Raw genomic sequence first — 27,564 nt, 5'->3', positions numbered from 1 at the left:
GGCAAATAGTCCAGGACCACCATCAACAGGACTCAGAGTGATAGGAACCATTAAGCCCTACTTTTCAAAAAAAGATACTTTTCATATTTTATCCAGCATTTTGTGGTGTGCTGAACCATAAGGGGCTTTTGCCTATCATTTAGTCTGCCATATTACTAAAAGCAGAAATCTTTCAGTTGTCACTAACTTAGCTAATGTGGTTCGTTCCTGGTTGGAATGAATGGCCTCCTGACTGGTTTTCATACCTCTGATCCACTTTCCTCCTCCTTTCTTTCTCTCTCTCTATAGAGTGCATGTGAGCAGGGGGAGGGGCAGAGGGAGAGGGAGATAGAGAATCTTAAGCAGGTTCTACACCCAGAGTAGAGTGGAGCCTGATGTGGGGCTCGATCCCACGACCCTGAGATCATGGTCTGAACTGAAACTAAGAGTTGGGCGTTTAACTGACTGAGCCACCCAGGCACCCCCACTTCTCACTTTCTAGAGAGGTCTTTTTATTATGCAAATCATATTGTATCTCCCACTTGGTAGAAACCCTTCACAGCTCCCCACTACATCAGTGATTCCTGAACTCCTTGCCCATGGTCTACATAGCCCTTGGGTGTCTGCCCCAGGCAAGATGTCTTTCTTTATTTTTCCAACATGTATGGCTCCTCCCATTTCATGGCTTTTCCCTTTATCATGTCCCAATGCCTGAAACTCTTATGACTCCCTCACCTTTACCCCACTCTTCACTTATCATCTTTTATCATCCCTTGGTCTCAGCTTGAATGTTAATCCACTAGGGAGGCCTTCCTTGATCCCAGAAACAAAGTTCCCTCACATGGGTTCCATGGTCTATCTACTTTCCTTCTGTTATCATATGCTTTCCTGGCAATTCTGTATTCAATGTCTGTTTGCCCTACTGGCTTCCAAAAGCTCTGAGAAACCAGAAACCAGGTACGTGTCATGTTAATACCTACCTGGGACAAGCAGCAACTAACTACACAGTAGATGGTACATGTGTATTTGTTGCCTGATGACTGGGTGAGTGAATAAATTAATGGAGTCCTAGGTTGGCAACAGAGAAGGCTATAGTTAAAAATAAGGCTCTGGGGTGCCTGGGTGGCACAGCTGGTTAGTGTCCAACTTTTTTTTTTAATTTTATTTATTTATTCATGAGACACACACACATACACACACACACACACAGAGGCACAGACACAGGCAGAGGGATAAGCAGGCTCCATTCCATGCAGGGAGCCTGACGTGGGACCCGATCCCGGGTCTCCAGGACCACACCCGGGACTGAAGGTGGCGCTAAGCCACTGAGCCACCCATGTTGCCCAGTGTCCAACTTTTGGTTTCAGCTCAGGTCATGATCTTAGGGTCATGAGATTGAGCTCTGCATTGGGCTCCATGATCAGCAGAGTGTGCTTGAGATCCTCTCTCTCTCTCTCTCTGCCCATCCTGCTTGCTCTCTCTCTTTCTTTCTGAAATAAATAAGTACTAAAAAATAAAACCAACAACCCTCCCCACCCTCAGGCTCTGAACTCAGTTTAAGGTAAATACTTTGGGTATATGTCTGGGATGTAGACCCAATATTGAAGATGAAGAGTCATCTTGAAAACTCATGGCAAGGGGATCCCTGGGTGGCTCAGCGGCTTGGCGCCTGCCTTTGGCCCAGGGCGCAATCCTGGAGTCCTGGGATCAAGTCCCACGTCGGGCTCCCAGCATGGAGCCTGCTTCTCCCTCCTCCTGTGTCTCTGCCTCTCTCTCTCTATGTCTATCATAAATAAATAAATAAATCTTTTTTTTTTTTTTTTTTTAAAGAAAACTCATGGCAATAAGCATGGGTGGGGGGAACCCATCTGCTAAGGATAGCTTATCAGAAAGACAGGAGCAACCTGGGTCATCATGGGTACACCTTTCTTTTTTTTTTTTTTTTTTTTTTGGGTACACCTTTCCTACACTGGACTGTCCCCTGCAGATTTTTTTAGTACAAAAAATAAACTCGTTCATTTTTTTTAAGCTCTTGAGAGAGCATTTTCTATTACTTGCAGACAAATGCAATCTCAAATGATAAAATGAATGTCATGTTGACTTCCTTCTGTGGCCTTCTGACAAGTAAGCTCATTTTGATTTATCAGAGCAGGATCTGTGCTTAGGCTTTCCATTGGCCAGGACCCACTGCTGCTATTTCATTCAGTCAGTCAGTGAGATTTCTCAGCACCCAACTCTGCAAGGTCCTGGGTGCCAAACAAGTTACCAGTGAGAGGTGAGGGAGGGACGGTACAGGATGGTGGTATGGAGGTTGCAGAAGTGGTCTAATGATTAGGCACCAATTTTGAAGGGACAGTGGATAAGATTTGCCAGAGGGTTGAAGTTGTCGGGTTGGAGAGAAAGAGGTCCTAAGGATGGCTACAGTCTGGTCTGAGAAACTGGATTAACATGGCTGCCATTTATACCGTGATGGGAAGCCTATGGAAGGGATGGGTGGGTGGCAGTCACATCAGGAGCTCAGCTCTGGACATGTGGGAATGCGTACGGGACACACAACAGGTGTTGTAGGCAGTCTGATATATACCTATGACTTTGGATTTCATGGGAGGAGTCCAGGCTGGAGACAGAAATGTGTGAGTTGTCAACTTTAAAGCCACGAAGCTGATCAGATACTGAGAAACTGAGTGTAGACAGAGCCTGAGTCAGCTCCGGGATCAGTGCAGGGTCAGACAGGCTGCAAAGACATCTGTCCTCTCTCCCCAAATGCATGCATGCACAAACTCATCATCCCTCAAGGGCTCAGTTCTTACCTCTGAAAGATGACGTAAGAGGTTTGACAAAGGTCTGGGACCCTTCATGTCCCTCTTCAGGCAAAATGTTTCCACAGTAGGGGCAGAATTTGAATGTTGCTTGAATATTTTTGCCACAGTCTGGACAGAAGGAGATCATGCTAGAAAACAAGAGGTGGAGGGAGGGAATGGGAAGCTGAAAGCAAAACTTAATGCATTGCCAGTGAGTAGTTATCTGAGCTCCCTGTGGTGACGAGATTACAAAAGAGAAAAGCCATCACATTGGAATACACTCTTAGGAAGTGGCCACTTCTTTTTTTAATATTTTATTTATTCATTTGACAGAGAGAGAGAGAGGGAGAGAGAGCGCGTGCACGCAAGTGAGCACAGGCAGGGGGAGTGGCAGGCAGAAGGAGAAGCATGCTCCCAGTCAAGCAGGGAACCTGATGTGGGGCTTGATCCCAGGACCTCAGGATCATGACCTGAGCCAAAGGCAGACACCCAACTGAACAAGTCACCCAGGCACCCCGGAAATGGCCACTTCTAAAATGAGCTCCTGCCCACTGCCTCTAGCTTCTAGCCATGCATCTCTCCCTAGAGGCCCAGAGCAGGTAAAAAGCAGAAAAATGGAACATGAAACTACAGGTTTCACAGAAGATATGGGAATGCCTTGAAGCCCACAAAAGTTATGCAGGAGAACTGCTCCAATCACAGAAGCACTCTGGGTCTTCCACTGTATCTGTGATGATCATTTCTTGAAACACATGATAGGGATGGGAGAGATGGTAAATGCTCACCAAATAGCCACATGCTCTCCTACCACTTCCCAGAGGGCCCTGCTACCACTGCTACCACTTCCCAGAGGGCCCTGCAGTTAAATTGTGGACACATGACTAGTTCTGGCCAATGGTGTGTGAGTGGAAGTCACTTCCCAGCTGAGGCAGTTAAGAGCTGGAGGGCCGGGATGCCTGGGTGGCTCTGAGGTTGAGCATCTGCCTTTGGCTCAGGGCATGATCCCCGGATCTGGTCCTCCATCGGGCTCCCCATGGAGAGCCTGCTTTTCTCTCTGCCTCTCTCTGTGTGTCTCCCATGAATAAATAAATAAAAATAATTTAAAAAACAAAAGAGTTGGAGGGCCTCCTCTGTCCACCCCTCCACAGCACGGATGCCTCTGAAGGCCACATACTCCAGGTAGAATAGCCAGATGGAGGAAGGCTGTCTGTTTCACACTGGAATCTCATGATCAGCAAATAAATTTGTATTATATGAAGCCATCAGGACTTTAGGGTTTGTTCTAGCTGTACAGCCCATCTTATCCTGACATACTTAATGAGACAGGAGTTCACTATATTATCCTCTAGGTTTTGTGTGTCTCTGGAATATTCCCTAAGACTTGTAAAAATCAAAACCAAAATCACACATAGAGCCTGTTACAAGTGAGAACATGGCAGGAATATTCATTTGCTTGGATTGCTATCCCTAAACACCACACACTGGGTGGTTTAAATGTAGAAATTTATTTTTTTAGAATTTTGGAGGCTAGAAGTCTGAGACCAAGGCGTAAGAATGGGGCACATGGGTAGTTCAGTCGGTTAAACATCTGACTTTTGGTTTTGGCTCATGACCTCAGGGTCCTGAGATTGAGCCCCTCCTTCTCCCCTCCCCCTTCCTGCTCTGCTGGACATTGAGCCTGCTTAAGATTTTCTGTCTCCCTTTGCCCGTCCATGCTCCCCACCACCTGCACCCTGCACATGCACATGTGCACTCTGTTTTTTAAAAAATGGTGTGTTTGGTTTCTCCTGGGCCCTCTCTCTTTGGCTTGTAGACGGCTGCCTTCTGTGTTCACATGGCCATCCCTCTGGCTGCAATCTAATCTCTTAAAATTTATTATTTATTATTATTTTTTAAAGCTTTATTTATTTGTTCACCAGAGAGAGAGAGAGAGAGAGGCAGAGACACAGGCTGAGGGAGAAACAGGCTCCATGCCGGGAACCCGACGTGGGACTCAATCCCGGGTCTCCAGGATCACACCCTGAGCTGAAGGTGGCACTAAACCGCTGAGCCACCAGGGCTGCCCTTTTAAAATTTATTTATTTGACAGAGAGAGAGAGAGCAAAAGCAGGGGGGGTGGCAGGCAGAGGGGGAAGTAGACTCTCCGCTGAGCAGGAAGCCCAATGTGGGGCTCAATCTCAGGACCCTGGGATCATGACCCGAGCTGAAGGCAGATGCTACACCGACTGAGCCACCAAGGTGCCCCTCCAATCTCTCCAATCTCTTTAATAAGGAACCAGTAATATGGGATTAGGGCCCTGCTGTTTTTTTTTTAAGCTTTTATTTATTTATTCATGAAAGACACACAGAGAGAGGCAGAGACGTAGGCAGAGGGAGAAGCAGGCTTCCTGCAGGGAGCCTGATGTGGGACTTGATCCCAGGACCCTGGGATCACAACCTGAGCCAAAGGCAGATGCTCAACCACTGAGCCATCTAGGTGCCCTGGGTCCCTGTTTCAGTCTGGGTTGCCATAATGGAAAATCACAGACTGAGTAGCTTACAAATAACAGAAACTTATTTCCCACAGTTCTGGAGAGAGCCTTCTGGCTTCCAGACTGGCAATTTCTTCCCCCTCATATGGTGGAAGGGGTTAGGGACCCTGAGATCATGACCTGAGCCGAAGGCAGATGCTCAGTCAACTGAGCCACCCACGTGTCCTAGTAGCTATGTTTTCAATAGCCAAAGAAAACAGGATTATTTCATTTGTCCTTTATTGTAAGGCTTGGTGCACAGTACTGATTATAAGCTGGATATCAATACAAAGTAAGAAGTCAAAGTAAGTTTGTGCTTGTGACTTGTCACCTGGCAACAAAGTTTTATTTTTCTTTATTTTTGACAAATAAAAATGGTATATATGTAAGGCATACCACACAATGTCCTGAAATTAACCTATCTGTCACATCCCATAGTTGCCACTATTTTTGTGTGTGTGATGAGGACACTTCAGATCTACTTTCTTAGCAAATTTCAGGTATTTGATAAATGCTATTTACTAGGTCTCTAGAACTTGTTAATTTTATAACCAAAGTTTGCCAAACCCTGAGATCAAGAGTCGCATGCTCCATCAGCCAGGTGTCTGGAAGGCTTATCCCATGTGACCAATATATTTTCTCCCACAGCCTCTATAACCACTGTTTTACTCTCTGTTACTATGAATTTGACTTTTTTTTTTTTTTTTTTAAGATTCCATATATAAGTGAGATTGCGCCCTAACTATCTTTTTGTGTCTGGCTTAGTCTAATCAAACACTTTTCCTGTACTCACTGTAAAGCTTGGTGTCTGTTGCACCTGCAAATAGTTGAGTCCTTAAAATCAGAGGCTCTGGTCCCAGGCTCCTGAATTGGAATTCCAGATCTGCCACATGCTGGGTATGTTACTTATTCTCTCTGTGTCCTGGTCTGCCCAATGGTAAAACGAGACTTCTAACAGTACTTATCTGATAGAGTGGCTGTTGAGGCCTATATGAATATATTTATAGCAAGTACTGCGTACAGGGCCTGGCCCATAGAAAGCTTTTTATATTAGTGGCTGCTTCTCTTTCCACAAGTTCTTTTTTTTTTTTTTTAATTTTTTTTTTTTTTTTTTTATTTATGATAGGCACACAGTGAGAGAGAGAGAGGCAGAGACACAGGCAGAGGGAGAAGCAGGCTCCATGCACCGGGAGCCCGATGTGGGATTCGATCCCGGGTCTCCAGGATCGCGCCCTGGGCCAAAGGCAGGCGCCAAACCGCTGCGCCACCCAGGGATCCCTCTTTCCACAAGTTCTGAGCCTTGAAGGCCTCCATATTTCTTCTTGCTGCTGACTATGGAACTCTAGTGCTTGCCCTTGAAGACTCCAGGCCATCCAAACAGCTAATGAAAGACATCTCAGTCAGAGGAGACGAGGGTTCCTTTGGTCTGCAGAAGAGAAGAAACCATACTGTGGGAGAAAACTGCCCTTCCTTCATTTCATACAAAGGTGTGTTGTATGACATCAGATGGCAAAGACTGTTGCCAAGTATCCTTTAACCTCTAAGCAGCCTGTAATTCTGATTGGTTGTGTAATTTAATAATTGTCCTAGTAATGACATTTAAATGGACATCTCTAGGGGCACCTAGGTGGCTCAGCCGGTTAAGCATCTGCCTTCAGCTCAGGTCATGATCCTGGGGTCCTGGGCTCCTTGCTCAGCGGAGAGCCTGCTTCTCTCTCTCCTTCTGCTCTGCCCCACTTGTGCGCTCTCTCTTCTGCTCTCTAATAAATAAATAAAAATTTAAGAAAAAGAAATATGAAAATCCATGACAGTTTTAAGTGGCTTTGGAATTTTTCAGGGTGCCACGTGCCCTTAGCTAAAGATGGCCTCTAGGATGGGACAAGTGCCTAACCCAGTGACCCTGCCACACCCATGACTCTGCCACTTCCTCCTGGGAGTAAAGTCTGAAAGCAGCAACACAGAGTAGATAGAACAGGAGCAGACTCTGGGTGGAGGAGAAAAGGTCTTAAGGGACACGTCCCTGAAGAGCTGGTACCTTTATGGGGTCACAGTCTGGCCCTCAGATTCACTGGGCTGGCAACTCCATCTTAACAGTGTCCTGTAAGTAAATAAAAGTAGAGAGGTCGACTCAGGCTCACTTCACATATAAGTGGACGATGATGGTTAGTGTTTATTGATCATTGGCGAGGTAGCCAACATGTGCTAAGTTCATTCATCCATTCAGGAATGGATGTGTGCTAACTGAATTCCTAATATGTGCTAACCACGAGGGATTTAGCAGTGAAGGAAACAAACAGGCTCTTGATCTGAGAAAGCTCACAATCTAGTGGCAAAAAAGGAAATTAATAAGCAAATGTGCTGAGTGAAGTAAGTCAGTCGGAGAAGGACAAACATTATATGTTCTCATTCATTTGGGGAATATAAATAATAGTCAAAGGGAATATAAGAGAAGGGAGAAGAAATGTGTGGGAAATATCAGAAAGGGAGACAGAACGTAAAGACTGCTAACTCTGGGAAACGAACTAGGGGTGGTAGAAGGGGAGGAGGGCGGGGGGTGGGAGTGAATGGGTGACGGGCACTGGGGGTTATTCTGTATGTTAGTAAATTGAACATCAATAAAAAAAATAAATTAAAAAAAATAAGCAAATGTGCAATTGTTCAATAGATCAGATGGAAAGAGTGCTATAGTCAACGCTCAATAAATATGGATGGAAGAAGGGATCTCAGAGTGAAGTCATATGGCTAGGACTTAAACCCAAGACCATAACATTCAGGTGTCTTTATCATTTACTCACCCACTTATTTATTCAACAAATATTTATTGAACATCTGCTCTGTGTTTAGAATTGCGTCCCTCCTAGAATGTTCTCAGCCACAGCACAGCAAAAGGGACAGGTGTCTAGGTGGCCAGGATTCGCCCAGGCCCCGCCCACCAAAGAAACCAGGGATGACGTAGTGCCAAGGAGGGGCACCTGTCAAGCTCCCCACTAGTTCCGCCCACCTCCGTCGTAGTCACGACCACCGAGAGCCAAGAGTGGCTTGGAGGGGTCGCAAGGGCAGCTCGGTTATCCCGGCGACCAGAAGATTCTTTCATCGAGAACCCAGCCCCCGGGAACTCTGTCTCCCACAAATGATCGTGCTGACATCACAGGTACCAGGACTGGACTATGGTCAGTGGATCGGGAGACCTCTCTCTACTCCACCTCACCTTCCCCTCACCTCCGGACTTGGTGAGCGGGGTGAGGAGCCACAGGTCTGAGGCCAAATTCTCCAACTCTTTCCCGGGAGTAGGACTCACCTTCTTAGTTGTCCCGCGCAAACTTCCGGGAGGCAGAAAACCTGCGCGCGCATTCCCCATCCGGAGGGAGGACAGCGCCCGCGCAGGCGCAGCTGACCTCCAGACTGCCCTCCTCCTGTGCGGGAGAGGGATTATTTCCTCATCACCCACCCCTATTCCACCCACTCTTGGAAGTTTCCTCGTTCTACTGCGCATGTGCCATCTTGGAGCCAATCGTAAGGAGGGATGAACTACGGGGCATCTCTCCGCCTATTAGAGAGAGGTCATATTATCATTTTCCTGCCTCAACCCCGCCCCTTACTTCCAAGCGTCTTTTCAGGAACTTCCTTCTCAAAACGTTTCCATGGCAACCCTCCGTCTCTTTCAGGTTGGGCATGCTGATTAGGTTGTTGTTCAACAGGGTAAAAAACTGGACTACAATACCCACACGCCACCTGGTCCCGAGTTTGCGTCTACTCTATTTCCCAGGGTGCTCAGCGGAACCTCTAAGGCCGAAGAAGCAGGCGGAGATAGGAACACAAGGGAAGGAGCCCGCACAGTCTTCTGGGAAACGAAGTCCGCCGGCTGGCGCGGAGGCTCCTGGGTGGAGTAGCTTGAGGAAATTCACGCGGCGCCGGAAGTGATTAAGAGGCGCGAGTGTGAGGAGTTGGGTCTGCGTCTCCCTCGGGGCTGGAGTCGCGTCTGTTAACCCGGCGGACGGCAGTCTTCAGGTGAAGAGATGCCGAGGCTGGGGATCTCTTGAGTACTCCGAGGGTTTGGCGGCTCGGTCCTTCGCGAGGGGTGACGGAATGCTCACGGGGCGATTTCGGCAAAGGGCGCGCCGTCTTGGGCGGTGGGTGTCTGGGTGGGGTTGAAGTGTCTCTGTTCCGAGCCCGTTCTGGGCCGAGCTCTCGCAGAAACGGTTTACAGCCCTCACCGGAGCCCGTGAAAGGAGCGGTGATATTTTATTTCACCTTTTAGAGAGGAGTCTGAGGCCGAAGTTGAAACGGGCAGATGACGAGGGATGAATGAATGAATGAATGAATGGATGGATGGGAGTTCTTCAGGAGGTCCAAGTATTTCGCGTCTGAGCGCCTCGTGTCTGCTGCTTTTCTTCCTGTGAACTCCGCAGCAGCGCCTAGTGCAGCTCCTCGCTTTTATCGGCTCCCTCGGCACCAGGAGCATCAAGGGAATCACAATTTTTCGGAGTTTGGGAAGTTAATAGGCTCCTTATTTCATAGTTAGGCAACACCTCAGAGGGATCTGGGGCAGTTCTTGGAAATCTATTACTGTGTGTGAATAAATAGTCACACTGTACGTAGACTGTGGCAGTTCGTTCAGTCCAGTTTTACTGTCAGTTTATGAATAAAGTTCTGGCTTTCAGAGCTTTTTTGTTTTTGTTTTTAGAATTACAGATATGGGACTGTGGATCTGTTTCATTTGTTTCGCTTTGTACATGTGGGAACCAGGCGCAGAGAGTGTGAATGTTCTGGCCGTGGACCCATGCTTAGAAGAAGCAAGACTTCCCCACTGCAGGGCCCAAGATTTTTCAGTCCTGTAATTGTTTGGCTCAGGTCATTCTGACAGGCTGGGTGGACTTGAGCTTCACAGGGGGACTCCAGTTTCTTCTGTCCTAGGTCTTAGTGTGTATAGATATGGACAGAATGTGATGTGAAAACTGTAGACAGAGGTCTCAAACTCAGATGTCTCTGAGAGTCAGGCAGATAAGGTAAAGGAGAGAACCCACCTGGGAAGGGCTGTGGGGCTTCAGGGAGCACTTGCCCATCTAAGGGGGAGGGAGTGTTAGCTTTAAATTGGCACTAACAGCTCAGTGGGCCAAATCCTAGGATTTTTCATTAACTGGAAATTGAAATTTTAAGCAAAATTTCCCAACTTTCAAGTTTGGAACTACTTAAAGTAATTTTCTTTTAAAACCTCCTATCTTCCAGCCCTATGGGGGAAAAAAAAATCTGTGGACCAAATTATACTCTGTCATGTGAGGAAAATCACTATTGAGTAAATGTTAGCACTTACAAGTCTACCACATTGTCTTATCAAAATCTAGAAAGCTGAAGCTATTTTTTTTCCATAAATTTGGTGTCCAAACCTGACTAGAACTGCTAAGAGTTATAACCTTCAATTATCCTACCTAGAATGAATATTTATATCCTTCACTCTAGAAATATCGAGGTGTTCAGTTACAAAATGCTGCCAATCCCACACTGCATGGTGATTTTAATGAAATATAATGTATATATGGTATCTCACCATTTTAAAAATCTGAAAATTTCTGAATTTCAAGACACATCTGGCCCCAGAGGCTTAAGCATTATGGACCTGTCATTAGGTCATCCTGCTGCTTTGTGATGGGAGTGTTTTCATGACTCCATAGATACGGCAATGGCTACTGATCTGTGAAAAGCTGTATGGCACTGTGTTTTGTATATTATGGGTCATGAAAATAATTCAGTGGGCAGTGGCCATATTTTTTTTTTAATGGAGTAAAACAAATTAGAATAGAAAAGATCCCGGTACATCCTACTTTGTATGATTTAGTGTTATTTCATGAAGCTTTGCTTAGTTACATGTGAGAATGAGTAGTAACAGTATATACTGTCTTTGTTGCTGTGGGTCATGGTTTAAAAAAAAGTTGGAGAAATCTTGCTGTTGTAGAAATAGAAAGTGTTGGAGGCCAACTCGCCTGGACTCAGATCCTAGATATGGTATCAGAAATCCCAGAAGCATCATTCCAGGGGTACAATTAGACATTATGTTCTGTCAGCAAACCTTGAAAAGTATCTACTGTGCTGTAGTAGTGAGCAGAACAGAAGGTCTCCAGACCTGAAATGCCACCTCTTCCAAACATGTATCTACTGCCTATAACAAGTGCCAAGAACGGTTCTGAAGATACTTGTAGGCTCTGAAGCACAGGGTAAAGGAGGGGCTGGGGTAGTTTCAATAAATACCAAATTGTTACTGTGATTCCTGCAGGGAGACTTGCGTCCTGCCTGATCTTCCTACTTCCTGACGTTTTGGGGGCTCCTCCAGGATGGCCAGGGAGTCTGCCCTTGGCCGAAGGGAGATTTTGCCCCAGCTCCCTTGTCCCCCCTGCAGCCCTGCCAGCCCGGAATGTGGAGAGAAGGAGAAGGAGCTTAAATGAGACCGTCAGCTGCTGGGCCCTAGTCGGCTATGACCAAGGTGAGTTGAGGGCCCCTCTCTCCTGCTCGGTCATCCCCAGAGCCTGCACAGCTGGCCTGCCTTTATTTTATTTATTTTTTATTTTTTAAAGATTTTATTTATTCATGAGAGACAGAGAAAGGCAGATGGGGAAGCAGGCTCCACGCAGGGAGCCCAATGTGGGACTCGATCCTGGGACTCTGGGATCACGCCCTGAGCCAAAGGCAGATGCTCAACCAGAGCCACCCAGGTGTCCCCCCCCCCCCTTTTTTTTTTAAGATTTTATTTATTTATTCATGAGAGACACACACACACACACACACACACACACACAGAGGCAGAAACACAGGCAGAGGGAGATTGGCCTGCCTTTATTCTGGGCTCTTTGTCTTCTGGTGATCCTCTCATTATACTGTCGCTCCCCTGCTCAGGACCCTTCCGGGAATCCTTACTGCTTATAGGATAAAATCTACATTTCTCAGCACAATCCTGTATGATCTGAGTCCCACCCCCTTCCACAGCATCTTCTCTGTTTCTGGACACAACCAAAACTTCCCTTCTTGGCCTGGTGGTAAGATGTTACACTGTGCTTTCCAGATTCATAGCCTTTGCTCAGGTTCCACCCCCTGGCCAGAATACCCTACCTGCCATTCCTGGCTATTAAGGCTTACACAGCCTTTAAAACCCAGCTCAATCCCTCCACCTTCTCTGAGCAGTCTGCTCTTCCCTGCTCTGCTCTCCCACAGCACCCCCTGCTGCCTCCACCATAGCACAGATCACCTGGATGCGTTGTTCCTGCCCTGTTAGCCTCACCAGACAAGGTGCTTCTTGGGTACAGGTACTGATTGCGACTCACCTCTGGGCCCCCAGGAACTTTCATAGGCCTGGTACATAGGAGTTCTTTTTTTGTTTGTTTGTTTGTTTGTTTGTTTTTTTTACATAGGAGTTCTTAAAGTGTTGCTTGAGTGATGAATGAAAACCTTCCTCTACCTGGTAAGTATCTTCTTTTTTCTTTTTCTTCTTTTTTTTAAAGATTTGAGAGAAGAGCGAGAAAGCATGGAGTAGAGGAGGGGCAAAGAGAGTGGGGGAAGCAGGTGGGGCTCGATCCCAGGACCCCGAGATCATGACCTGAGCTGAAGGCAGACACCTAGCCGACTCAGCTACCTAGGCGCCTCTGGTTAATTTCTTCTTATCCTTAATGACCCAACTTGAATATCTCACTGGACCAGGAAGCTTCCCCTGACTCCCAAGGCAATGTTTTCACGCCCTTTCGCCGCAGCCCCAGATACCACTCTCTGTTACAGACTTGTCTCCTTATGCTCCCTACCAGCATCCTTGAATGTCTCCTCCAGGCCAAGGACTGAGTCTGCTGCCTCTGTGCCTCCAGCATCCCTAGAGGGGTCTGGCACACAGGAGAAATGACTGTTGAATTAATGAATGCATGCTCTACCTTGTCAGTGTCCAGTATAAAACTCTCTGTAGTTCCCCAGTGCCCTACAGATCAAATCCAGAGTCTTCCCACACCATCCACAACTGTTTCCAGGGGTGCTGTCCAGGAAAGTTGAGGAGTCCAGGAAAGGAAGCTTCTTGGGACTCTAATCTGGCTCCTGCTGAAAAAACCTCTTTGGCTAACCCCTTCCGACAGGGTATGGACAGCAGCAGTTTCAACCAGAACTAACGGATGCTCGGCTCATGATTCAGTAGAGCACATAACCAAAAAGTCCAGAGGAGGTGCTGGCTTGATCTGCCAGTTCACACAGTGTATTCAAGACCCAGTTTACCATCCCCATCTCTCAGCCACACTACCTATTATCTCCATCCTTATCCCGAAACAGATGCCAGAACTGCATACCCCCTCCCCGCTCCCCCCCGGGCCTCCTGTAGGTAAGCTTTGTTCTAGGTGCTGTATCTACATGCTGGGGAATCAGCTGATGGAGGCTAGAAATCTGAGGTCAAGGTGTCATCAGGGCACCTTCCTTTTGGAGGCTGTGGGGTAAAATCCATTCCATGCCTCTTGTAGCTTCTAGAAGTCCCTGTGTTCCTTGACTTGTGGTCACATCCTTCTGACCTGTTTCTGCCATCACATTGCCTCCTCCCTCTGACTCCTTATGCCTCTTATAAGGATATTCAGGGACACCTGGGTGGCTCAGTGGCTGAGTGTTTGCCTTCAGCTCAGGTTGTGATCCTGGGGTCCTGGCATTGAATCCTACATCAGGCTCCCTGCTCAGCAAGGAAGCCTGCTTCTCCCTCTGCCTATGTCTCTACTTCTCTCTGTGTCTCTTATGAATAAATAAATAAAATCTTAAAGAAAAAAAAAAGGGATCCCTGGGTGGCGCAGCGGTTTGGCACCTGCCTTTGGCCCAGGGCGTGATCCTGGAGACCCGGGATCAAATCCCACGTCGGGCTCCCGGTGCATGGAGCCTGCTTCTCCCTCTGCCTGTGTCTCTGCCTCTCTCTCTCTCTCTATGTGACTATCATAAATAAATAAAAAATTTAAAAAAAAAAAAGATTGGTCATGACAATTAGGGGAGAACCTCCCTATCTCAGGATCCTTAGCTTGCCACACCTGTAAAGTCCCTTTTGTCATATGAGGTAGCAGTCATGGGTTAGATTAAAAATATTCATATTGGGGTGTCTGGGTGGCTCTACTGGTGAAGTGTCTGCCTTTGGTTCAGATCATGATCCTGGGGTCCTGGGATGGAGCCCTATGTTGGGCTCCCTGCTCAGTGGGGAGTCTGCTTTTCCCTCTCTGTCTCCCCTCTGCTTGTGCTCTCTCTCAAATAAATAAAAATCCTTAAAAACCCCAAAACTCGAAAAACCTTCATACCATGTCAGCCCAGTGCAGGGCTCTTTGGATTCTGATTCAAACAAGCCAGCCATAAAAACATACTGTTGAACCTAGAGTGGTCAAATCACAGAGTCAGAGACAAAAGTAGAATGGTGGTACCAGGGGCTAGGACAGGAATGGAGGGGAGACAGTGTTTCAAGGGGACAGTTTCAGTTTGGCAAGATGAATAGAGTGTTTAATGCCCCTGGATGAAGTGGCATTTTCTTTTTTTTTTTTCTTTCCACAATTAAAAAAAAGGGAAAAAACAAAACAAAACACCATTTAGTTGTCAAACGAATCTGCATCCAGACTTTGAATTTGGTCTAGGTATTCAGTGATTAAGGAGTTCTGTGCTAAGTATTGAAGTATTTACAGGTGAAATCAGATGCTGCCTGGACTTTTGAAATATTTTGTCCTCCTGCCCCCACAAAAACTTTTTTTTTTTTTTTTTTTTTTAGAAACTATTTTTTTTTTAAGTTTTATTTATTTATGATAGTCACAGAGAGAGAGAGAGAGAGAGAGGCAGAGACATAGGCAGAGGGAGAAGCAGGCTCCATGCAACAGGAGCCTGACGTGGGATTTGATCCCGGGTCTCCAGGATCGCGCCCTGGGCCAAAGGCAGGCGCCAAACCGCTGCGCCACCCAGGGATCCCTGCCCCCACAAAAACTTTTAACAAACAAAATAGACCAGGGTTAACAGGGGTTGAAGTTGGGTGATGGATACATGGCGGTCTGTTACGTGTAAATCTCTACTTCTGTACGTGTTTGAAAATCTCCATAATAAAAACAAAATCTTGAATGAACACTCAAAAGCAAAAGCCACAATAAGCAGATTTCAGGAACAGAGAGATGTCCTGCCTGTATGGCCCTGAGGGGACTTCACGTCCCCTCTACAAGACTCCATGTCTTACCTATAAAATATGGGGATGCTGGGGTGCCTGGGTGGCTCAGTCAGTTGAGCGTCTGTCTGCCTTCGACTCAAGTCATGGTCCTTGCCCAGAGGGCAGTCTTCTTCTCCCTCTCCCTCTGCTGGTCCCCCTGCTTATGTGCATGCTCTCTCTGCCAAATAAATAAATAAAATCTTAAAAAAAAAAAAAAAAAAAGTAGGGATGCCCGGTCTCTTATGTCTCAGGGTTCCCAGGAGATGATTTTTGTCAAAAGGCTGGTACATTGAGAGCGGAGGTGCATGGAATGAGTCATTGGGTCCCTCCTTGACCCCAGTCCCAGTGTCACTGACAGTGTGTTATGTTTCAGGAACTTGTAATCCTCAGGGATGTAGCCATGGACTTCACCTTGGAGGACTGGGAGCATCTGGGGCTGGACCAGGGGGACCTATTCTGGGACACAGCACTGGACAACTACCAGAACCTTTTCCTGCTGAGTGAGTGTCCTCTCCAACCTGGGCAGTGAGCAGAGCAATGGCTCCTGAATGCCAGAGAAACCAGCAGGATGTGTGGCCCAGCAGTGCTCACACCTCGGGGATACCAGCAATGCCTAGTGACCTTTCTGATTGTCAGCCCTTGGCAGTGGGGGCATGCGCCTGGCATCTCGTGGGTGAAGCCCAGGGTTGCTGCCACACATCTTGGAATGAAAGGACAGCCCCTTCCAAAGGGGATTATCCAACCCCAAATGTCAGTAGAGCCAACGTTAAGAAACTCCCATTACCTTCCACCTGCCGCTCTGGCCTCAGCACTTGCCTCTTTGTCCTTGTAGAGCTGACACTCAGAGTCTTCGGTTTGCCTTCCCCTCCTCTGCCTAGAAGCCTTGTCCCCTCCCTGCCCCCAGGACAGCCTGTGAGCACAGCCTCCTCTGTCTCCTGCCCAGCTCGCCCACCACCCCTGCACTTTCTAACTGCTCATTTGATACTCAGTCTCCTGAGGCTGGGAGGGGGGCTCCCTAAGGAGGGGAGCTTTGCATTGGTGCTGCTCCCCGGTAAATCCCCAGTGTTAGGAACAGATGGTACAAGCGGTGGCTCAGTAAACGAAGGAGTAGGTGAGCCAGGAGCCAGGTCTCATGCTGGGTCAGCGCTTAGACCTGTTCTTCAAAGCTGCAGTCACCCCACAAGGAAGTCTGACTCCCTGTTTTGTTGGCCCTTCTGAAATCAAGGCCCAAAGAGGGGACGTCACCTTCCCTGCTATGTTGAGGTCCCCAGAAGCACCCTGTGTTTGGTGTTTTATGAGGAGGACTTGTAGGACTCAGCATATATTCATATTCATGGCCAGGACATATTACGGAGAAAGGACACAGCACAGGCAGCAGAGGGGAAACCAGGCCACCTTCCAGAGCTGTCTCCCTGTGGAGTCACACAGGATATGTAACGAGGTGACAACACTCATTAGAGACTCAGCACCCATAGTTTTTATTGGGGACCAGTCACATAGATGCACTTTGCTGGGAACTTACCAGAATTCTAGACTCCCAGCAGGAAAGCAGGTGTGCAGCATAACCATTGAGGCACAGGGGGCCCCTCTTCTTGGTTCAGAAATGCTGACATTTCCTCAGATCCAGGTTCCCAGACACCAGCCAAGGGCCAGCCTCACAGATTTTCTCTTAACTCTGCTCAGTGTGTATTATAGGAGCAGTTTTGGGAGGCTCAGCCCTCCGTGTCTTTTCTATTTTTAAACTACAGCTCAAAGTAAATGTACGTTTCCCTTGATTCCCTGCACATGTGTGTGTACGTGTGCAGCATATCAGCAGCATACCTATGCGTGTATATATATCCGAGTAGCGTGTTAGCTTCCTATGGCTGCTGTTACAAATGCCACCAGCACAGCAGCTTCAAACAATGTGCTTATTCTCATATAGTCGTGGAGATCAGAAGTGTGGAACAGGTCTAACTGGTCTAAAATCAGGATGTTGGCAGGGCTCGTTCCTTCTGATGGCTCCAGGGAAGAGTGTTTCTTTGCCCTTTTTCAGCTTTAGAGGCATCTGCATTGCTTGGCTCATGGTCTTTTCATTTTCAAGTCAGAGGGGCACTTTTCCTCTATTGTAGCACAGAGTCTCCAGTATTATGACTCTGCTACCTTCCTTGAGCAGTTTACAGAGGGCAGGGTACAGGGCTGATTGGGCTGTGGGAGCTCGGCATGCTCTATGACAGGGCCCAGCCGGGGAGGCCTAGGGTCAGATGGGCTCCCTGTGTGAATGTGTGAGCCACGGATGGCAGGGTAAGTGTGATCCTCTCTACCTGGCGAATTGCTCATTCCTCAAGAGCTGTTATAAGTCCTTTATGTCCCCAGCCCTGGTGTCTCAGCTCTGATCACCCTGGATTGTGAGTGTCTGGGTCCCTCTCCTCCATGGGACTGAGAACCCTGCAGGGAAGGTGTCCTCAGAATTGTCCAGTGCAGCATCTGGCCCTCAGGAGGAGTACGCTGAATAAAGCATTGGATAAGCAGCTGGCTGGCCCTCCATGTCCTGGTTGGTGACAGTGCTCTTCTCTACCTGCAGACCCCTCCAAACCCAAACTGACCTCTTGTCCGGATGGCGGGGAAAAGCTGGAGGTTCTGGTGAGAGCAAGCACAGAATCAGAGTGCCCTGGTGAGTGGGCAGGGAGGGGGGCGGGCAGTGGGCTTGTAGGACATGGCCCTTTGTGTGCCGTCTATCTTTGGAACTTCCATCCAGACCCAGAACGTTTACCCAGACATCTTGACCCTGGACCTGATGAGCTTCATTCTTCTATGTGCTGGCTTCTGTTCCCTTGTCCTGGCAGGGGTTGGGACCCTTCCTCTGCTGGGCTGTCTTGTCTCTGTCTGCATCTGTGTCTGGCAGGCAGCTGTTTAGGTGCCTTTCCTCTGTCCCCTCTTCAGTCCTTTCACACTGAGCAAGAGGTGGCCTTCCATGCTTTGGGTCCATCTCTCCACCTTCCTGCCTTGTACCCCTTGAATACTGCAAATCCCTGGTCTCTCTTACCCCTCTTTGTACAGGTCATCCCACAGGGGACAACAGATGGCTACATCTGTGAATAACTCAAACCCAGGCTGAAATGTAGCCAAGAATGTTTGTTCTGGTCTCTCCTAGGCCACGGTTCCTCCAGGGGAAGCAGGTTAGGCAATGAGGGTGTCACACTGGTTGAGATGTACCCAGTGGGAGAAGGCAGAGGCAGGGACCGCCTTTGGGGCACAGGAGGCTTTTCTCAGGGTCAGATCATGATCACGAGAAGGCCCGCTGAATGAGAGACCACATAGCAGTGGCTGCATGGCTCCATCTTGGCCTCCACCATCCCTTGAGAGCTCAGGAACATGGACCTCTGTAGCCTCCTGTGAGGTTCACCAGTGTTTGTGCATAGGTGACCAGTCCAGAGTCCTGGCACCTCAACAACATAGTCTCTGTTTCCAAGCATGTGTAGCCGTGCCTCTACTATCTAAATATGTCCTCCAGTGATAATAACCATACTGAATTATCATTTATCTCTCTTTCCATGTGGAACATTGCCCTTCTCCAGGAAGTGGGCTATATGTAGCTGGTGGGGGTGATGGTAGAGAGTATCTGCTGAGAGGCTCATCATCCCTGCAGAACCTGTGTGGCTGCCCAGTTCCCTCTTAACTGCCCTGGAAATGGGCTCTTTGTGATGCCAGTTCCAGCTGGATCACCACTTTGGCCCCTCCTCCTCCATCCCCTTGAGGGACAAGCTTACCAACGAGCCATCACCCGTTCTCCCTCTTGTCTGTGTTGTCATCCTGCAGCTCCTGATATTTTATCCTGGGGAACGGGAGACATCCATACTTTCCTTCTCTTGCAGACACAGCTGGGGCCAAGACCTGTCCTCTGGCAGAAGACTACTTAGAAGGACTCTCCCAAGAGGTCACAGAGACATTGTCCAAGGATGACCTTCAGAATTCCAGTTGGGGGAAAGCCTGTGTAGGTGAGAGTTGGTTAGATAGTCTGCTAGGAGATTCAGAAAATCTTCTGAGGTCTGACATCATTACCAACAAGGAGAGTCCTACAGAATGCAGGAGTCATGAACTCAAAACAGACCTTGGGCCAGAGTTCCTCTTTTCCACAGGAGAGGATTCTGGGATGTACAATCTTTCTGAAAAGAGCCCTGCACTGGCTACATCTCAGGAACATGAGAGTGACCTTGGCTGTGTCTTAGATCAGAACCAGCAGGAGGGCATCCAAGAGGGGGAGAAATTGTATAAATGTAGTGAATGTGGGAAGAGCTTCAGCCAGAGTTACCATCTTATCCAGCACTGGATTCTTCATACTAGAGAGAAACCCAGTGTGTGTCAAGAGTACAAGGAGGGTTTCAGCCAGAGTTCTTGCCTCTTGGCACCTCTGACAACTCACACAGGCTACAGATCCTTTGTGTGTGCCAAGTGCGGGAAAACTTTCGCTCAGAACATGCACCTTGTACAGCATCAGAAAATTCACACCAGGGAAAAACCATGTAAGAATCAAGATAGTGACCAGCCATCGGTTGTCGGCCTACAGCCTGCTGAGCACCAGAAAACCCATACGGGTGGTCAGTCCCACAGATGTAATGAGTGTGGCAAGAGTTTCAGCCAAACCTTTCATCTTACTCAGCATCAGAAGACCCATACCCAGAAGCTCTACGAATGTGCCAAATGCAAGGTGACCTTCAACCTCAGGAAATACCTCCTCCAACACCAGAAAATCCATTCCACAGACCCTCCCTCTGAGCATCAGGAATGCAGGAAGGCTTTCAGGCAGAGCTTGCTGCTTATCAAACACCAGTCTGTTCACACTGGAGAAAAGCCTTACAAATGTGATCAGTGTGGGAAACCCTTCAGGAATATCTCAACCCTAAAGATCCACCAGCGGGTTCACAGTGGAGAGAAGCCTTACAAATGCAATGAGTGTGGGAAAGCCTTCTACCGGAATACTCACCTTAATGAACATCAGAGGATTCACACTGGCTATCGGCCCTACAAATGTCACAAATGCATCAAGAGTTTTAGCCGGCCCTCCCACCTGGTTCGACACCAGTCTATCCATGCCATAGAAAAGCCCTACAGCTGTACCAAATGCAAGGAAACTTTCAGCTGCAATGAACACCTCGTCCAGCACCAGAAAATGCACACTGTGGAGACCCCTTATGAATGCCAGGAGTGTGGTGAGCGCTTCATCTGCAGCTCCACACTAAATTGCCACCAGACTGTTCACACCAGAGAAAAACAAGGACTTAGTGAGAGCGGGAGGATCTTGAATCAGGACTCAGAGCAGAGTGAGCAACTGAGGATCAGTGAGAAGCACTTTAAGTGTAACAAATGCGAGAAAACCTTTAGCTGCAGCAAATACCTGGCTCAGCATGAGAGGGTTCACACCAGGGTGAAGCCCTTCGAGTGTAAGCAGTGTGGAAAAGCCTTTAGCCAGAGTACACAGCTCATTCGCCATCAGAGCATCCACTCTGGGGTGAGGCCATATGAATGTGGGGACTGTGGGAAGGCCTTTGTTCACAGTACTTCCCTCACTAAACATCAGTCTATCCACCAGAGCGAACACCCTTTTAAATGTAATGAATGTGGAAAGACCTTCAGCCAAAGTGCACATCTCTCAGAATATCGATTAATTCACACTGCAGAGAAACTCTTTCAGTGTAATATATGTGACAAATCCTTTGCCCATAGTAACTGCCTTACTCAGCATCAGAGAATTCATGCTGGAAAGAAGTTCTTTGAGTGTAACGAATGTGGAAAGTCATTCCGTCAGAGCTCATGCCTTTCTAAGCATCAGAGAGGTCACACCGGTGAGAAACCTCACAAATGCAGTGACTGTGGGAAAACCTTCAGCGTGGGTGCTCAACTCATTCAACACCAGAGAGTTCATACCGGAGAAAAGCCTTATGTTTGTCAGGAATGTGGGAAAGCCTTCACCCAGAGCTCGTGCCTTTCTGTTCACCAGCGAGTTCACACTGGGGAGAGGCCTTATGTTTGTCAGGAATGTGGGAAAGCCTTCAGCCAAAGCTCGTGCCTTTCTGTTCACCAGAGAATTCACACTGGGGAGAAGCCTTATGTATGTGCTGAATGTGGGAAAGCCTTTGCCCAGAAAGCAAATCTGATGCAGCATGAGAGAATTCACACTGGGGAGAAACCTTATGTCTGCAGGGTGTGTGGGAAAGCCTTTGGGCTCAGTGCCCATCTCAGTCAACACCAGAGAATTCACACCCAAGAAAAACTGTAGCAATGTCAGCCTTGTCAGCCCTTTGCTGTAGGTCTCAGCAGAAATCGGCAAGTTCATACTTAGAGGTAATAAGGAGTTACGTAGAAGTAACAAGTAGCAATACTATCTGCTTCTGAGTGGCAGCAAAGTCCCAGATATTTGAACATAGTTCATCTAAAGTTGAAATTGTTGAAAGTCCTAAAGTTGAAATTGTCACATTGTAAGCTCCTTCCCCCCAAATAAATACACTCCTTATCCTTAAAAAATGGTAAGAAAACTTGCACATAAGTCTTATGAAAACACAGTCGTTGAGAAGCCATGTAACATGGGAATTCAGAGGTAGATCCGAGCTAGTCAGCTGAGTTAAATCTCGGCTCTGACACATGCTACCTGAGTGATCCAGGGAGAGTCATGGGACCTCCTAGGGCCTCTGCATCCTCATCTGTAAAATGGGCACAAGATGATTACCTACCTCAGAAGGCTGCTGTGAGGATAAATAGATATAAAGAAGCACTTAGAACTGAGTGCCCAGCACACAGTATGTATGCACCAAATGTGAGCTACAAATACTCGTGAGATACAACAAATATATTTAAAAGAAGGGAAGAATTAGTAATCCTCTATTTATTGCAGTTAATGTTCTTGCTAGTACTATGTGGTGACTTTCATTTCTTATTAAAGATTTTATTTGTTTATTTGAGAGAGCAAAAGAGAGCATGAGCAGGGGTGAGGGGCAGAGAGAGTGAGGAAGAAGCAGACTCCTCACTGAGCAGGGAGCCCGACATGGGGCTCAATCCCAGGACCCTGAGAGCATGACCTGAGCTGAAGGTAGATGCCAACTGACTGAGCCACTCAGGTGCCCCTCATTTTTCTTTAAAAAGACTTTAAGTAAAATCTATACCCAATGTGAGGCTCCAACTCACCATGTGAAGACCAAGAGTCACATGCTCTTCTGACTGAGCCAGCCAGGCGCCTCTGTGTCACTTTCATTTTTTAAATAGTTTTTTAAAAAAGATTTTGAGAGAAAGTGAGTGGGAGAGGGAAAGAGAATCTGAAGCAGACTGTGTGTGAAGCCAGAGCCTGATGCAGGGCTTTATCTCATGACCTTAAGATCACAACCCGAACTGAAACCAAGAGGCAGATGCTCAACTGACAGCCAGCCAGGTGCCCCGCATAGCTCTCATTTTTAAAGTTTTCTCCAAAATGCCCCTGGCTAAATTTGGTTCCCCAAACCCAGCACCCTGCTCTTTTTTTTTTTTTTTTTTTAAAGAATCTAGCCTTTTCCTTCCCCTCTGCTGTGTCATATTTTCTTAATTAACCCACAGAAGCAAGATTAGCACCAAATAGCAGGAACTTTCCACTCCTGTCAAAACCTCACTCAAAAGGACATTCTCCCACATACACATGCTACTTCTTCCCATAATCCCCTTCCCTCATTTAAAGTTGGTTATTCAGCATGAGAGCCAGTTTGCTGTGGAAGTTAATGGTACTAGAAGCAGTGGGATTCAGTTGGGAAAGCTGCATTGTGTATTGCTACATGGTTCACAGATGATGTGCTTGATGGTGAAGATTGTGGTTATGTGGAAATGACTGCTAGAATGTTCTTTATGTACCCTTTGTCCCAGCCACTCACCAGGCACTTTGCCAGGCTCCAGGATAGGGAATACCAACACAGTAAGCCACACCCTTGCCTTGAACCTTCTGGAATCAAAGGGGAATGGATGTTTCCATTTCCACAGAGAAGTACTGTTCGTTTGCAAGTCACATTTTATTTTATTTTTTTAAAAGATCTTATTTATTCATGAGAATACACAGAGAGGAGAGAGAGAGAGAGGCAGAGACACAGGCAGAGGGAGAAGCAGGCTCCATGCAGGGAGCCCGACGTGGGACTCGATCCTGGGTCTCCAGGATCACACCCTGGGCTGTAGGTGGCGCTAAACCGCTGCGCCATCGGGGCTGCCCTACAAGTGGCATTTTAAAATGCCCCATTCCTTCATGTCACAGCAAGTTCTGGGACTGTGGAGGATTGCTGGAGAGCCCAGGGAGGACACCATTCTTCCTGTTGGTGCCCTTAAGTCAACTCTTCACCTTTGGCCAAGCCTGTTCTACAGTGGAGACCCCTCATGGAACCGCACGATCAGCTCCCTCTTGATGGTGCCTGCTCAGCTCTGGGTTTCACACCCACCAAGTGACCAGTCATGTTTCCTGAAGCACAAACAATCTATTGAAGACACTAACCCTCCTGATATCTTTCATATTTCTGGTGCTAAAATGCTTAGGAGTATGTGCTCTTGCGCTTTTTAAGCCTTGTACCTTAAGTTCTGCTGGTTGATTTTGTTGTTGTAACTGGGAACAGATTGGCTGAGCACTAGGCTTATGCCACAGTGGGGAGCATATTGGTTTCCAAATGGCCAAAATACCGAACTCCCTGCACGTGGTCCCTGCCCTCAGATTGCTGTGTAGTGTGGGCAACAGGCCTGTTCTGTACCGTAGGGGCAGCACAGAGGCAGGAGCTCCGAACCAATGAGTGTGTTCAACAAGAGTTTTGACACCACAGATCGAGGCCAGAGGCCTTGTAGAAAGTTGGCAGCCATGGTGGGGGCAGACTCTGTAACTACCAACCTGTGTTGCTGTGGGCCAATGTGGAAATGCCTTTATGTGTGTGTGTGTTGGTTCTCTGATTAAAGTTTTGAGTCTGTAAGCACTGGTTGGTTCTTTCAGCCTGGTGCCACATACCTGGCCAGGTGCTGGGCACACAGAGGCCCCTGTTCCTGCCAAGTGCTCACATTCTGGAGGAGGAGGGCTATAACGGTGAAAACTAGCCCATGAGAGGGGATGATTATATCTGCCTTACCAAAGTGTGGGTGGGGCATGGACACCCGGGAGCCATACAACTTCATCAGGTCCACAGATATATCATCGAACAACACTTCATTCTAAGGTGATCCTGACTGAGGAGAAAGCATGGACACTGTTGTTCGCTCTTTAGTTACAAAGACATTGCCTCAGGCTCAGGCAATCACAGTAGCTAGAAATGAATATTACCTTCCTCATGGTATTTAGTTCCTTTCTCCCCCTTCTTCCTTGACTAACAAGAAATACTAGTGTCCCACTCATGGCAGTAGTAGAAAGTCCTTAAACCTATTTAGGGGCACCTAAGTGGCTCAGTTAAGTGCTTGACTCTTGATTTTGGCTCAGGTCATGACCTCGGGGTCCTGAGCCCCACATTGGGCTTCACACTCAGCAGGGAGTCTGCTCGGGATTCTCTCTGCCCCTCCCCCCACTCATGCTTGCTCTTAAATCAATCTTAAAAAAATTAATTGATTAGGGGCACCTGAGTGGCTCAGTTAAGCATCCCACTCTTGATCTCAGTTCAGGTCTTGATCTCAGGTTGTGAGTTTGGGCCCTGCATTTTAGTTACTTAAATAAATAAATAGATTTAAGTTAAAAAGTGAGCTATTTAAAGGGAAATGCATGGCACACATCCATAGCAAAAAATTTGCAGTGCACTATAACTGAACGAGGTGGGAACACTGAATTGGCTAAGGCCTCGCATCCTGCCAGCAGATAACTTAGCATGTCAGGGTGGACCAGATAAATGCTGTGATGACACAATTAAGTGTCAAACCTCAGTGGCTGAACACAAGTTTATTTTGCTCACTCATGCTACATGTCCACTGTGGGTTGGCAGGGGTGAGGTGTGGTAGGGAGTGATCAGGGCTGGATCTCTATCCAACAGAGAGACCAGGGTTTCCATTTTGAGTCCATTGATCCTCCTGGTCACCTCAATGAGGAAGTGGCTTTAACACCCTACATCTCCCTGTGTCCTCTTCCAGGCAGAGCAAGACTCCAGCTTTGCACCCGGGGGTAGACAATGCTATCAAAAAAGTGCAAAGTTTTTGCTGCATTTACTCTTACAGCAAACTTTCATTCATGGCATGTGATACTGGTTGTCCACTCACAGTTATGGGTGAAAGGTATAAGGGGTGTGGATTGAAATTAGTGGGTCAGGAGAATCCTGGTGCAGGCAGCTGGGAGCTTGGGTGGGCATCTTGTAGCTGCTCTACAAAAACCCAAGCAGGTGACATGCGGACGCCTGATGTCGAAAAGATAGTACTCTAAGAAAACTGACTTAGACACCTACTTTATACAACCTATCCTACTTTATAAAACATGAACGTGGATGCACCCCCTGCCTCCACTGAGCCCCACCCCCAGGGTGCCACTGAATGGCCTGCAGACCTCTTCTGGAGGAGCTTTCCAAAGCCGCCTTGAAATAAACAAGCCTTCTGATGCGATCCCAGGCAGGGTAGATCCACCGAGATCTGAGCAACCAGCAGAGATCTCTCTGCCAAGGGGACTTCCCGGGAGGCTGGGAAGTACAGCACTCTTGAAAGAAGTAGCTCTCCAGCTTGTGCCACCATGACTGAAATGGCCACAATGTCCCTTGCCCTTCGTGCACACTGGGTTACGAGATAAAAGCTGTTGGCACTGCTGGTGACCGTGAACGTCTCTCTCTTCTGAGATCCACCCTTCACCTCCCCAACAGCCCTGCCATCTCTCGGGGATGCATGTAGTTCTGCATCCCCCTTACATCCCATCTCCCATTCTAGGCAAAGACTATATGGCCCAGTTTGGCTGAACAGCATTCCCATCTCTAGCCATTGTGATTGGTTCAGAAATGGGCCTGACCTAAGCTGGGCAAAGCACAGTGAATCTCAGGACCTCTACTAAGGGGCAAAGATGTTTTCTCCTTCCTGCTGGTCACGAGCAAAAGAATGCATGGAGCTGTCGTTGGCACAGCCACCTCGAGCTGCTAGGGACAGTAGTGGTTTAAACAGTGCCCAGAATTCATGCTCATCCAGAAACACAGAAGGTGGCCTTGTTTGGAAATAATTAAAGGATTGAGATGACATTATTCCAGGATTAGGGTGAGCCCTAAATCCAACCACTGGTATCCTTACAAGAGGAAGGGCCACAGAGAGACAAGGCCACATGAGGATGGAGACTGAGAAGGAGGTGATGTGGCCATGAGCCAAAGAACAGTGGAAGCCACCAGAAGCTGGAAGAGGCAAGGAAGAAGTGTCCCATAGAGCCTTTGGAAGGAGCACTGCTCTGCCTACATGTTTACTTTGGACCTCTGGCTTCCAGAATCGACAGCATAAATTTCTCTTGTTTTAAGCCACCAAGTTTGTGGTACTTTGTTACAGCAGCCCTAGGAAACTAATACAGGGACTCAGTCTTAGATGAATCAATACTTCAAAAACTAATGGAAGCAGGACGTACCTTGGTGATACTGTTGAGCTCCTGGATCAAACCTTACCTGAGCACATTCACTTTGGACTTTGAAGTTGGCCAAAGCCCATGACGCTCCCGTGTTGTTTAAGCCAGGTGGAGGTGGGTTTTATATTCATCCCAGCCAAAGAATTCCTGGCTGATACTGGTTTAATTTACCACCTCATTCCTCAGTCAGAAAACCATGTTAATACCTCAAGTGAGGGAGACGTTAATGAATCCATTCTCACTGAGGTTTCCAAACTGATTCCTTGCAAGCTTTGGTGCCATTCTAACTACACAGAGAAGACCTCCTAACTCAGTAGGCCCCCCCCCAGTGGCTGGAAGGCATCACAGTTGAGATTACTGGTCTCACTCTAGACCCAAAGCGTTGCTTGAGTGCCCCCAATGGGTGTAGCCCCTTTAATGAAAACCATCTGAGTTTTGTGAGCGTCCTGCTCTGAATGCACATGAAAATGATCATGCACTTTCTTCCTTGTGGGATCCTCACGTCTTAAGGAGATACCATGATCCCAAGTCTAAGGTTCAGAGAGGAAAGACACAAACACCAAACAAGGGGCAGAGCTTCAGCATCTTACCCCA

General features: G+C 47.6%; 2 protein-coding genes across 23 annotated transcripts in view; one reads left to right on the top strand and one right to left on the bottom strand.

Annotated features, from left to right (window-relative positions):
- VRK3 (VRK serine/threonine kinase 3) overlaps positions 1-8,752 on the bottom strand; it is a 37,407-nt gene extending 28,655 nt beyond the window's left edge. For 5 of the 10 annotated variants that reach the window (XR_012004590.1, XM_072770668.1, XM_072770705.1 and 2 more), the window contains exons 1-3: positions 8,589-8,752; positions 7,326-7,388; positions 2,790-2,929 (exon numbers count right to left, since the gene is read on the bottom strand). Coding sequence is in view for 9 of the 10 variants with exons in the window: in XM_072770668.1 (XP_072626769.1) it covers positions 2,790-2,928 (139 nt within the window). In the remaining variant the exon portion in view is untranslated. Of the gene's footprint in view, positions 1-2,789; positions 2,930-7,325; positions 7,389-8,291; positions 8,314-8,498 lie in introns of those variants that run through there. The other 5 variants (XM_072770679.1, XM_072770688.1, XM_072770713.1 and 2 more) reach the window with 5 other exon arrangements.
- ZNF473 (zinc finger protein 473) lies at positions 8,304-24,388 on the top strand. 13 transcript variants are annotated; one of them, XM_072770569.1, is made up of 8 exons: positions 8,307-8,441; positions 8,956-9,298; positions 11,682-11,765; positions 12,491-12,582; positions 12,688-12,737; positions 15,826-15,952; positions 18,016-18,105; positions 19,307-24,388. In XM_072770569.1, exons 5-8 carry the CDS (start codon positions 12,717-12,719, stop codon positions 21,706-21,708), a joined length of 2,640 nt encoding a protein of 879 aa, XP_072626670.1. In that variant the 5' UTR covers positions 8,307-8,441; positions 8,956-9,298; positions 11,682-11,765; positions 12,491-12,582; positions 12,688-12,716; the 3' UTR covers positions 21,709-24,388. The 13 variants fall into 13 exon arrangements, with proteins under 13 accessions (XP_072626627.1, XP_072626698.1, XP_072626708.1 ...); XM_072770540.1 differs by having other exon boundaries at positions 11,559-11,765; positions 12,491-12,565; XM_072770537.1 differs by having other exon boundaries at positions 11,559-11,765.
- Positions 24,389-27,564: the final 3,176 nt, after the last annotated feature.

Source organism: Canis lupus, chromosome 1 (genome assembly GCF_048164855.1).
Source record: "Canis lupus baileyi chromosome 1, mCanLup2.hap1, whole genome shotgun sequence".
Taxonomy (NCBI): Eukaryota; Metazoa; Chordata; class Mammalia; order Carnivora; family Canidae; genus Canis; species Canis lupus.
This window is presented reverse-complemented; position numbering and strand designations above follow the sequence as displayed.